This window comes from Sinohyriopsis cumingii, chromosome 14, assembly GCF_028554795.1.
Source record: "Sinohyriopsis cumingii isolate HCF-2022 chromosome 14, ASM2855479v2, whole genome shotgun sequence".
NCBI lineage: Eukaryota > Metazoa > Mollusca > Bivalvia > Unionida > Unionidae > Sinohyriopsis > Sinohyriopsis cumingii.
The window spans coordinates 43296144-43310272 of NC_142974.1; the positions used below are offsets into that span (position 1 = coordinate 43296144).

General features: G+C 32.6%; 1 protein-coding gene across 1 annotated transcript; it reads right to left on the reverse strand.

Moving 5' to 3' along the window:
* Positions 1–4741: 4741 nt before the first annotated feature.
* LOC149783651 (uncharacterized) lies at positions 4742–13655 on the reverse strand. The gene is made up of 4 exons (XM_089932883.1): positions 13598–13655; positions 11833–12177; positions 6754–7107; positions 4742–4920 (listed from the first exon to the last, which is right to left on the reverse strand). Exons 1-4 carry the CDS (start codon positions 13653–13655, stop codon positions 4742–4744), a joined length of 936 nt encoding a protein of 311 aa, XP_089789009.1.
* Between the last annotated feature and the right edge of the window lie 474 nt (positions 13656–14129).

Below are 14129 nucleotides of genomic sequence, written 5' to 3' on the forward strand. Positions count from 1 at the left end.
GATTGTATATGCATGTTATAGAATTAGAGAATAAAGGAAAGCAATGTTGTAGCAATGTAGAGTTATATTATTTAACCTAGACAATTATGGATGGAGGTGAGTATCAAACAATATCTTCTTGCCCTGTCCATTCCCTTGTCACTGACTGGAAAATGATAGATAATTTAATCTGAGATATATAAACTAATAATGGGTGCAGAGTGTATACATTTTCTAAATGTGAAAAATAAAAGGAGTAAATTACTATAAGAACAGATTAGGTACATATATTACATATGTTTCTTTTACTTTTTGATTACAATAATGATTTTCATATTTACTATCATTTTATAATTAATGCTTTTATACTTGGTTCCAAAACAAAGGATATAATAAAAGCATGCAACTGATATATTTATTCAGTATTGCACTGTTCACTTCAAATAATGAGCAAGAAATGCAAATAGCATGTGAAAAATATGTGATCAAATGTTACATCATCTGCTAGTGATTTACAATGGAACTTCTATGTATTAGAAATAAATTCCAACAGAGCAAACTTAAATGATTCCATGAAGTTCCTCTTTTTAACATGTTTAAACTAAGCCCCAAAACATATATAAAAATTTTGCATTTCTTTGACACAGAGTACATTTTATTCAGTTGCTTACTGCACATAATATCTGTGTTATAAGGAGGATATAATTTATTGCATGAGTAGGTGTGATTACTCATCTACTCAACTGGTCTTGAAGAATGAGCAAATAAAACCAATCTTGTATGAGTTCACAACCTTGGTGAAGACAACAGTTTTTAAAGCACTGAAATATGGGTTTAAAATCCATGTATTGTTCTATTTTTCCTATTTCAAACATAAATGACAACAAAACAATCTATAATTTTATATCCTATGGTAATACTATATACTGATATATTACCAATAATAAAAATTATATGTTCCAGGTATAAATCTTAAAAAATTACAGAAATAAATTCAGTTTTTAAATTGATTTCAAAAGTCTGACTATAGAAAATGGTGAAAACTCTCAACACTGTATCTCCATTATGTCCATATTTATAATTAACAGACATTGTTTCAATTCAATTACTTGATATTTAACAAAATTCATAATGGGGTTTTAATTAGCAACCTTCATACAATAAAAATCAATATGCTGAATTATAGCTACAGATTCATCTTGTGTCCATGTCACAAAGAACAACTGTTCTGATGGAAGCAATGAACCCAATAATGAGATTACATATATAGTATTTATCAATTAACAAAAAGGTGTGGGGTTTTAAATATGATATTGATGTTGTTTTTGAGTTAGAATTTCATTACTCAAGACACTAACTTTCACCTTGTATGACTGACAAGAACAAAGAAAAACTTTTAAAAGAAATTTCAAAATGTGATATAGATAAGCAGAAATGTAACAAAGACAACAATTGCTTATTTTAATACAGAAAATGTTGACTCCAAAAAAAATTAATTTGACATATATCAATAAGATAAGCAAAGTTGCATTGTCAATTATTGTGATCAATTATGTTTAATGAATAACTTCATTACATTATCTATTGAAATAATTGCACATTAAAAAAAAATCCCCCAAAATGCACACATCATTGGAAAAGACTAGCTCAAAATGTTTTACCAAATAACTTTGGTACCTGGCGTTTGAATTTACTGGAATAATAAAGAATATCACCATGAAATGACAAACTGAAACAGCATACCAAAGAATATTGTGACTTAAAACAAAGATGGAATAAAGCTATAAATCTGTATTTGTAAACCAAGAATTTCCCCAAGTCTCTGTTTTGTAACTTGCACAAGAGTCTCTTTGATGGGTCAATGACAGAACTTCCCAATGGACAAACATCAGCTACATCCCTAGTAATGGTAGGGAGGGGAATTTTCTGATATTACATGTATTTGTTACACATTGTTCTGTTTAAAAATATATATTGTGCATTTGCCATTCAGCCATAATACACTGAAGTAGAACAGATATTAATGATGGTCTTGCCTAGTTAAGGAGGACTGGTCTTAGAAACACTCACTTGATATATAATATTTGCTGTTAACATGTCTGAAAAAGTTTCATGTAAACATGGTTTTAACACTAGTAATCTTGCTAGGTCTAACATGGTATTCGGCTGCTGAGAAAGGAAGCCTTTTTATGTTAATTATTTGGATTAGTAATTTTACTCAGTGCCTTGAAAAAATATTAATGTTATATAACAATTGCAGATTGCAACTTCCACTAGTGCCTGTCTTTGTTCATATTGCAGTTTAAATTATGTTTATGAGAATTATGCTCATCACAGTACAGGTGTAAGGGTTGTTTCATTTAAGCATATATGTTACCAACAGAATTCAGAGTTTGTAAAAATGTATGCCGACTACTCTGATTTCACATAATATTAAAATAAGAAAATTCTAGACTGCATCTATGGTTAAATATGTTTTACTGGAACAGACCTAACAGTGAAACCTATTATTTAGTGAGTCTAAAGGGAAATTAGTTCTATTTGACTAACTGATTTACCCTCTTTAAATAAAGACATTATTATTATTATTATTATTACAGTGTATTTGCCATTTTTCTGATGCTCAGATCAAATCCTAATACATTCTCATCCAATACTTCATGGTTTACTACAATATGTGCCAATGAGCAGAACAGAAGAGTGCATTAATGGGAATACTAATTGGTTTTAACAGAATTATTGTCTAATATCTCAATTAAATATTAATGCATATTTCCCATCTAGATAAAAAGAGGACACAATACTTTAATCATCTTTCAATTGATTCTTTTTCAAGAAAAAATATCATTGTGTTTGTATGTTAAGGGATTTTTACAATACCAGCAGTATCTTTTCCAATCATAACTTCCAAATGGCAGGACCAAAATACACCCTCTTCTGCACATGTGTTTGGAACAACTTCTACAACCTTAACCATACTGTCATCAACATGATCTGTAACAAAATGGGAGTTATAATATAAGGAACTGGAAAAGTGTTTTATATCCATGTAACATATATAATCTATAATGTAATCTGTAATGAAAAGGATATTAACATCATAGGAATTGGGATATTGGAATAAGCCCTTAGGTTACATCTTAAATCAGTGTAATATTTCCAAATTGTTCTAATATTTCTTACCTTCAGCCAAACATTGTGTTGAACCTTCAATCATTGGGCATAACTGCTCTGTAACCTTCACTGGCAACCCATTCGATCCAGAATCAGGCATGAAATCTGTTCAATATCTTAAATCTCACTGACTAGCTCCAGTTCAATTTGACCTCACCTAAGTGTACAAACCATCTAAAAACTTAAACTCATCTTCCAGCACTCATATTCTCATTGTTCCCACTGTTAAAACCAAGTTATAGGGACAACTTTCTTCTGTGTAGCAGGTCCCAGCTGTATGGAACAAATTGCCCATAGATATTACACACAAAGATGCTAATCTCATTCAAGAATATTCTTAAAACTCCCCTTAATTTGAATACAGAGGACTTAAAAGACTTAATAATGTTTACTTCCTTAATTATTGTCAGAATGTTTTTGTTTGTAATTTCATGTTGCTTATTTTGTAATCTTGCTGTTGTGTACATCTTTGTGTTATCAAATATTGTAAAGCACTTAGAGCTTTTCAAGATTAGGTGCTGTACTAAGTCTACATTATCATGTAAATAATTATAATAAGTTTCTAATATATTCATAAAAACTAGCTACAAACAATAAACATATTGCCAGATGCAGTTTTACATACTGATTGCAGATCAACAGGTTTCATGCAATTGTTTGTCCTATGTCCCCTAAATCTTGACCTATGTACACCCTCCAAGCATGCTTTGTCTTCAGACAAAAATTGAAAAAAATAATTACAATGTTCCATTAGTGAATGTGCACCCATGTCTCTGCTGGCACAAGTAGTTGCAAAAGTCAGAAAAGGTGATACAAACTGTTAAGACGGAAGTGAGTATCTATTTTCAAAACAATGTATCTGGCAATGAAAACATTCAAAGTTTGCAGCAGGCTACTTAGTTGCAAAGTATAGCATTCAACATCTGTCATTGTAATGTATGTTTTAGGCTAAACTTAACCCCATGGTGAACAAGATTCAATTTATTTGAGGTTAAAATACTGACACAACAGACTAAAGATAAATACTCAAATACCTAGCTTGCCCTTTAATTCATGGTTTGTTAGTTTGCATAGCCATTAATTATGGGTTACAGTGTCCTATTTTATCAATAAACCTTCTGATATCAATATGTTTTAAAAGGTGTCAGCTATAGTGTAAACTTAATCATCCCACTTTAGTTTTTGGAAGACAACTTATACAGCAGTTAACATATACATGTACATGGCAAATTCAACTGATTTAAGGTACTTGCCATTTTCCTTGTGGGGTGGGCACTGCAAATTTCGTTTGAGCTGGCATATTTTATCTCATGATAATTCATCTTTTCAGATAAAGGTTATAAAATTATGGGGTTTTTTTGTTTGCTATAAATCGGAGCAATGTATGTTTTAGCTATGTGAAATTTAAAAAAAAAACTCCAAGGCCCCTGCTTCTGAAAATTCAAGTTTTAGTCCCTAATTGTGGTATACTGTAATACGCATTACAGTACATTCAGAAATACAGCTGTACACTGTAATACAACTTTTATTGTGGTACCCAGTACTAGATGTCATACTGATACCATTTTTATTTAGGACCAACTAGACATCATAAAATGTCACCTAAAAAGATTCCATGTAAATTAGACTTGCCATTCAGGAGGTTTAGCAAAACAAGACTTTCAAGAGCTAAAACGTGACTGAGTGTGTTGACAAAATGAAATGCATAAGTCATGTAACATATGTCTGTAAAGTTTCTGGGGACATCATCAACTGCTGTGTGACTTGCTGCAATGCACAGGAATGTTGAAATCTAAAATAAATGTAATTTGTCCCTGTGCAAATGAATTGTCATACTGACAAAAAGCAATACTCTGTATTTTTTGTGTGTGTTTGTACAATTTTGAGTTATTTATTATTGCAATGTAATGTTCTGAATGTAAATTATTTCAATAGGATGAGTAAAATGTATAAAAAAGATTCACTAAGGGAGTACAACAGTATTATTTTAAATGGAGTGCAATCATCAACTTACATGTCTGAACTGATAAAGTTACAAGTTCCACCTCCTAATACAAGCAGTCAGACAATTTAAGTGAAAGCTGCAAGAATTAAGATGAATTCCTTCTTGAAACACCCACTTTCACAGATTACAAAAAGACCAAGACACTGAATTTTCTAATGTCACGGATGAATCTGTGTAGTATTCTTTCCTTACTAAGTCAACTGTTACTTTTTTATTTTGTTTTGCTCACATTTACTTCATTTGAAATGTGACATTTTCTCCTGAAGTTTCTTGGGTTGTTAATGTATCTTATCTGTTAACAGCCTTGATAATAAACAAGCCAAATGTGTTGTCACACTTTTGTTTGCTTCTGCAATACACTCTACACAGGTCACAGGAAGGCATATCAGTTGCAGCATTTGCTAGTGTGTTAATGCTTCTGAATTTTTGTTTTTATTTTTTATCATACTCTTGGTGTTTTTCAGCTTGCATTTAATGTTTTTATACTACTTGCCTTGGGAGTTCTGATGGGATCTCAAATATCAAACTGATCTATAACAATTACACTTATTAAATCTGTCTTGTTGTTCTACACTCAGCAACAGTGATTAAAACCCCAATATAATCTTTGGCATCAATAGAGGATATGGCTGACTTTCAACCAATTGGCAAACATTTAACAAAATTGTATGATTTCAGCTCCTCAAAATTCTACCTTCTTTAGTCACATACAATCAATCATATCTTTTGTGAAAAACTATTTGGTACTTTTACAACTGCGAGACACAGATATACTGAATTATAAATAAAATGTTCACTTCTCAAAGGACAACTGAAATTTAAAATTTTACTTGTTCAGCAGCTTTACCTGATGAGTGGGACAAGTCAAACTTTTGATTTCCACAACCATGATACACACTATATACACTTAACAAAATTAAGGGCACAACCAAAGAAAAGAACTTACTGGATCATGATGACATAATTATATAAATATGCTCACAAAAATTCCATAACATCATGCAAGTTTCAACACATCTGACTGAAAGATTTTCGAGTTGTTGCACACACAAGAATTTCAAGACATACATGTACTTGCTTCCATACCTATGGACTGAAGTAAAGGTATATGTTGCTGCCCTACTCATGAAGGTGGCACAACAAAAGAATGCAAAAACTTCCTCATCGAGGTACAAGCCTAATCAATGAAGAATGTTTGTGATTTATCATCTACAATTATATATTCTTGAGATAACTCTTTTCAGTTCATGATTACCGACCATTTAGCAATTATCCAAAAACTAAATTCAGAATGTATTTTCTCCCTTTGCAAATATGAACCCAAATTATTGCTCTTAAATCTTCTTCTGACCATCAATATTTTCCAATGCAGCTATTGTAGGAACCAATAACCATCAAGAGGTTCATTAATATGATACAGTCATACCAACAAAGAAACATAACCAAGTCCTTAAACTCTAAAGTCTGAAGATCTAATAACAAAAAGTAATATTGGTTACCATGTATTTATCTTCAAGAAAAACTTGTGACAGGCAAAACAAAAATGTACAAAGAAAAGACTTTATTACAAACTTCATATTCAAAATCATAACTACCTGTGTCTCCAAGAAGTGGTGTCTTTGTCTCAACATGACAAAGTTTATCTGCAAGATCCACATCTCCGCTTACTTTCAAAGCATCTACAAGTGCTAGGATAGCATCTTCACTTCCTATATCTAATAATCTTTTCAAGAAACAATCCATCCGTTCTCTTCTTCTTAACTTTGTCAGCTCTTCAAAGAAACTTTCGTCAAGAAGTCCTCTGTCAATGAATGTCTTTTGTAAATGCAATGGTTCAGTTTCTTCCAAAAGGATATTGTACTGAAGAATCAAATTCTCTTTAATCACTTGAGGGTCATCTACAACTTGAAAATTCACTGGGACAAGGTCTCTCGTAGGTTCATAAACACCTAGATGTAAATAATACAATGAAGTATTTCAAGAATTGAACAGAGAATCAAAACAGTTCTGAAGAATAAGATGAAAAATTTGACTCATTTTAAAAAATCTTTTGAAATATTCATTTTAAAAACAAGATGCAACAATAAACTTTTATATATATTATGTTTTACTTACTGCCCTCCTTCATAATGGTACCTTTCAACATGAATCTGGACATAGGCAGCAGGGATATGGACTCTGATAAAAGTTATGAACACATCTGAATAAGAGACAAGCATTGTCCACAGGATCTTTTTCAGCCCCTGTGGACTAGTTTCCAATGCATATCTTAGAAATAGTTCATAGATCCACCTTTGAAGTATAATATACTTTTACTTAGAAATATGAAGTATGACAATCTATACAGTTAGCAAGATTCCTGGGTTCATCTTTACCATATACCACCCCTGGAGTCACAACTTGGAAACCAATGACATCCCCAGCAAAGGAGATGTGGTGGTTCACTGGATAAGGCACTGGACTCATGGCCATAAGGTTGTGGGTCTGATTTCCACTATCTAATCCTGACAGGCTTAATCCACAATAATATGTACCAGGTGGAAATGATGTCTGTGAAGGAAGGTCACTAAATCAAATCAGAACAGATTTTGAAAGTTTATTGTATGCTGGGTATTGCAGTCCAAACACATGTAAAATAACGGTAACAGGACTACCTCCTCGTGTGGACACCAAGGTCAAAGAAATCAATGATCTGATAATTGACCTATGTGAAGACTTTAATATACAGTACATTCCACAATACACGTCTTTCTTTCTTCAGAATCAGGATGTCAACCTTAGTCTCTACCACTGAGACAAAATTCATTTAAGCAGGAACAGAAACCTCTCAACTACTGAGAAATATTAACATGTATGCCCCCATTTTCAGGCACAATAATGAAGAGTACTGTCTCTACTGTGGAGAAACTGGGCACATGACACAGGTATGCCGTCATGGCAAACAGATTGAGTGCTTCAGATGCCATAAATATGGACACAAAGACTTTGTCTGTCAATGTATTATACATATTAGGAAGCTGGCAAAGAGGAGAATGCCAATGCTTCATTTACAACAAATCTAAATGTACCTAGTGAGACTCTTGACTCTTAACTATTCAATGGACACTATTGTAGATGCAAACGTAATTGGATTTTCAGGGTTTGTATGTGACTTTGAAGATGCTAATATATATGAACATTTAAATATAAAAATAGGATGTAAGAATGATAAAAGTAGTGTGGAGACAATCTCATTGAGTACCCCATTGCATGATGACATACATATAATTGATATGAAATTTACTACAAAAGGTTTTAACATAGGTCACTTAAATATACAAGGTATAGTGGGAAAAATAGACCAGATTAAGTTAATGTTGTCTTCCAAGGAAAATAATATACATGTTTTAGGACTCACTGAAACCAAATTAAATGCTAACTACAACGATGATCTATTTCATTGTCAAGGCTACAATAAACCGTTATACAGGGACAGAGAGATGGGGGGGGGTCTTGTGTACATTAGGGAAGATGCAAATGTAGAAAGGTGACTTGACTTGGAGTCACATGAAATTTAGAGTATCTGGGTTGAATTTTTTTAAAATAATGCAAAATCATTCCTAGTTGGTTTCATTTATAGGCCACCTTCCTATTTGGAATAATAACTTCTTGAAACAAATGGAAAATGTTCTAGCACAGGAGAAAGAAACATATATTCTCGGAGATATAAATAAGGACCTTCTCAATACTCAAAAAAGGAACAACTGGATTGAATTTATTGAATCATTATACCAAGTCCAGCTGGTAAATGAGCATACAAGGGTAACAAAAAATATCACGTACTCTTATTGACCACATTTATACCAACCTACCAGACATGTGTTATTGTACTGAATATTGGTCGTAGTGACAATTGTCCTACTTTTTTGACAAGAAAGATTAAATGCAAGAGAAATAAGAAAAATACACACAAAACTATCACTTACAGATCGTTCAAAACTTTTAATGAAGACCAATTTCTCAATGACCTATATAAAGTTCAATAGAATATGATCCAAAATTTGGATGACATAGATGAAGCCATGAAGGTGTGGACTGACTTATTCATGGATGTAGTATCTAAGCATGCACCACTGAAAGTACATCGAGTAAAGACTGAAATTCAACCTAACTGGCTTACTACTGAAATCCTAGATGCTATGAAAACATGAAACCAATTCAAAGCTATGGGAAACCATGCACAATATAAAGTATGGAGAAATAAAATAACAAGTATGATTAAAAAAGCTAAAATAAACTTATTATCAGTCATTGCCTGAAAACAAAAAGAGCAACACAAACTCCATTTGGAAAGTCTTCAATGAACTCACTGGAGGAACGCACAAAAAACAGACAAATAAACCACTGATGACACTGACATTGCAAATGTTTTCAATGATTTTTTCACCAACGTTACCACAAAGTTAAAAGAACCAGTGATAGATAACAATTTTAATGAACTGAAAACGTTCTGCAGCAACAACATCTCTAAGAAGGTATGTTTCTCTATCCCACCAGTATCAAAAAATTTTGTTAAAAAGTGTCTCAGTGAACTTGATACCAAGAAAACTACAGGACTTGATCAGATTGGTCCACGACTCATTAAATCTTCTGCCTCTGCTATTGTAAATAGCATAACATTCATAATTAATTTAAGTATTGCAACTTCATCTGTCCCCAAAATATGGAAAACTGCAAAAGTAATTCCTATTCACAAATCTGGTTCTAAGGATGATGCTGATAACTACCGACCAATCTCAATACTACCAAACTTGTCATAATTAATTGAAAAACATATCTAAGACTCATTCATGTCATATTTAACGAACCACTTGCTGTTACACCCTATACAATCAGGCTTTAGACAGATCCACTCCTGTGAGACTGCCTTGATCCCCCTAACTGATAAATGGCTTCAAGCACTTGACCAAGGTAGAATAATAGGACCTGTATTTGTAGATTTCAGGAAAGCTTTTGACATGGTGGATCATAAAATCCTTTTGAAGAAACTGAAAATCTATCAGTGTGATGAAAGAAGAATTAGATGGTTTACTTCTTACTTAAGTGAGAGAACACATGTTTACATAAATAATGTTCTGTCTGAACCTGGGACAATTAGATATGGAGTACCACAAGGCTCAATTCTAGGTCCATTACTATTCATTTTATTTATTAATGACCTACCATGTTTTACTAAGAGACTCAATATCATCTACAGATCTCTATGCAGATGACACAACATTGTCATACATCCAAAAAGCAAAGCACGAACTCGAAATTTCTTTACAGAATGCCCTAAACAAACTGGAAAACTGGTGCACATGCAATGGCATGGTGATAAATACTAGTAAAACTAAAATATTACTTATCTCAACACAGCAAAGGACAAATCCTGATAGTGATGAACTATGCCTGACATAGTAGGATAAAAATTTGCAAATGGTCTGTCATAATAGACTACTTGGTGTTTTGGTATATAATAACCTATCATGAACTGAACATATCAAACATATCAGTAAAAAGTCAATTCAAGTTTATGGCTTCTCAGTAGGATCAGACATTTTCTCCCTAAAAGGCACAGAAAACTATCTTATAACAGTTACATACAACCCTATTTAGACTACTGTAATACAGTATGGGGTAATTCAAATGATAAAAACATAGCAAAGTTGGCACATCTTCAAAAAAGAGCATTTGGGCTAATATCAATCCAAAAAGAAAGCAAGGGCAATTTCGCTGTTAGGTTAAAAATATTACCTATTGAAGACCGAATCAGTTTGAGAAAAGCCAAATTAATGTACAGGATATCTCCTAATAGTGCTCCTGAATATTTACAATCACTATTCCAGTATAGGCTACCTGGTAATACTCCCCACCTGCGATCCATGTCTACCAAACAGTATAAAATTCCCAAACCAAATAAGGAGTTTTAAAAAAAAGTTTCAAATACTCTGGAACTCTACTCTGGAATAGTATTCCAGTTGAGATTAGAAATGCCCACGCTATTTCCTTCTTCCAAACCCAGTATATCCAGTGGCTTCAGAGATGCAGCTAAAATAAATAAATTCTTTTGTATGAGGGCCTCAAGGTAGACTAGTTTTTAGCTAATTGTGTCACCCTCTTTAAATAAGGTCATTATTATTATTATTATTATTATGCATTGATATTGCTCATAATCAAATTCATCTCAGATCTAATCTGCTCAGAAATATGATGTTTAGAGTGTTCAGAAACTATGCTAATCTGAACATCTCAATAATGTGCTGCTCCTAGTCAAATTCATTTGTGATATTGATGACATAAGCTTAAATACCAAATATGATCCAAATCTGTTAAGAAATATGGCCTCTTGAGCGTTCACAAGCTTAGCAGCAAGATCATCAACATATGTGTGGATGTTGCTCAAAATCAAACTTATACGAGAATGTTTGCCTAACCATGCCATACAACAGTTTGGTACATAATGTACTCAACAGTTATATGCACCGACTACCATCTTAAGACAAGGAAGAGCAGTATTATGATAAGTTTGTTTAAATAAAATGTGTCGTTCTTACGCAATGTCTCACCTAATGAAAATATTTAAAAATTCATATTCCTAGCAATATATAATGACACTAAAAAATGTAAAGGTACTTTTATCATTTTAATCTTACCCTTAGACTCTGAGTGGCCTTCTTCATGACAAGACACTTGAATATCTATGGAAACTTTACCAGCCGGGAGAGAAGCATGTATATCCTTTCTCTTTAACAGATTCAGCACGAAGTTTTTCATTTCTCCTTGTTGGCAGAATTCTTCTAATATCTCCCGTTCATGTTTGCTTTGTGACCGAAAATATATGATGACACTACCACGTTTCACACCAACAATAAGTGACAACACACCATGTGAATCGACCCGTGAAATATTTTCTACTGTGGAACGGATAGTTTCCTCTACTTCAATAAGTGTTTCTTCTCCTTCTTTCAATGCCACAATTACTTTAAAGGTCATATCTGCTGAAAATTAAAATATACCATTAAACTCATAACTTAACATAAACCTTTGTACATATACTACTGCTTCAAATCAAATCTCATTAAGCTGAATATCTTGGCTAGATTGATTGCTGGCACCATTGCATAACATTGTTTTCTGATGTATAATAAGGTTTTCAAATTGTGTGTGTGTGTGTGTATTAATATATACCGACAGCGACAGAGACAGAGACAGACAGATATATATATATATATATATATATATATATATATATATATATATATATATATATATATAGAGGGAGAGAGATAGATAGATAGACAGACAGACAGGCATAATATTTACCATCACCATTTCTGTAACATTTTTCAGGCACTCTTTGCATGGTAATGTAATGACTATCAACCAAAGATTCATATCAAAGTACTGATTTTATAAATAGCAACCCTCCTGATCAATTTAGTCAAGTCCCCTTAAGGATATCTTTTTCACAATTGATCATGTGTAGTGTTAAGGAGACAACAGGTCACTAAAACCAGAAGATTGTTTTCTTGTGTAAAGGTAAAGTTTATTTCACTTTTTTGCCCAACTTTTATAAGCAATGACTCTCGATTGTTTTTGAATAACATTAGTAAATATCTTTCTTTATTCCAAAAATCATTTAATTATAATACCGCATTTCCTCTAACCAATCAGTTACGTTTAATGTTACAGAGAAATCTTTGTATCTTTGAATGAAATAGGGATTTTTGACAGTTTCTCAGTGAATACATGATGTTTTCTCATTGATAAGATTTAGCAGTCTTCACCTAGGAACACTTATGGAAAACAGTTAATAAGCTATACCAATAAATAATAAATATCTATTGAACCTGTTTCAGACTGTCATGCAAGGTGACAAAATAGTTTCACATCATCGTAACTTAAATTCACACAAAAATTTGGTTCAAGTCAGAAATGGTAGTTGATGACTCAGATGAAATATCAATTATATACCACTAATATGATCAACTTTAGTGTTACTTTACATTAACTAACAAAAATGTATTTTTGTGGTGCGGGGGGGGGGGCAAATTTTCATTATCTAATACTTGCAAGCTACTATTGCATTGTGCAAGTGCAAGCTAAAACTCCCTCCTCCAGAAATGAAGTGGCATGATCCCAGTCTGACTATTTAGTTACAGCCAACATCGAGAACATCCTCTTCTTTTAACTTGGACCAAAACTACTGGACTGAATCTTTGCAAAAGGAGAGGTATTACATAAGATAATTAAAATTAGCTTTACCACTCCACCCCTTCTCCAAAAAAGCAAGCAGTATATTTCCATTGCAGTAGAGTGACTGTTCTGTACATGCAAATTAAACTTTTTTGATAAAGAACGCATTGCTTACATAATGAAATAGCTAATGAATCTATGTGTAAACACTTCTTGTCTCACTTGTACTCATTGCACTCCAATCACCTTTGGTGTGACAAAATTCAAGGACTTTATCCATTTTCAAGGACCACGATGCCCATTGTAATTTAGGTATACTTATCAATGTCCATTTAAAGGACTAATGAGAATGTTGTAATTTCCTGACAAAGGTCTCCCTAATATTTGTGCAATAGGCTTGAGATTTTATGATAGAGAATATTAAAAAAAACAAATCTTAAGGGAATAACAACACTTTACTTCTAAGAAAAACAAATGAATTCAGATCTTTATATGAAGAACAAAAAAAACTATAGATTACATAGCAAATAAGCTACACTAGGTTCAACAGTTCTTTAAATTTTAACTCCAACTAAACTCTAACTACTGGAGATCAGAGTCTGCTTGTATGACAGTCACAAATCATCATATAAAGAACAAAATACAATGGAAAGATAAAAAGTAGACAAAGCAGAATAGTCACAATCTTTTCTTTAAATTCTACACTCAGATATATAATTTGCAAACATGACCACACGACAACCACTCACTTTTT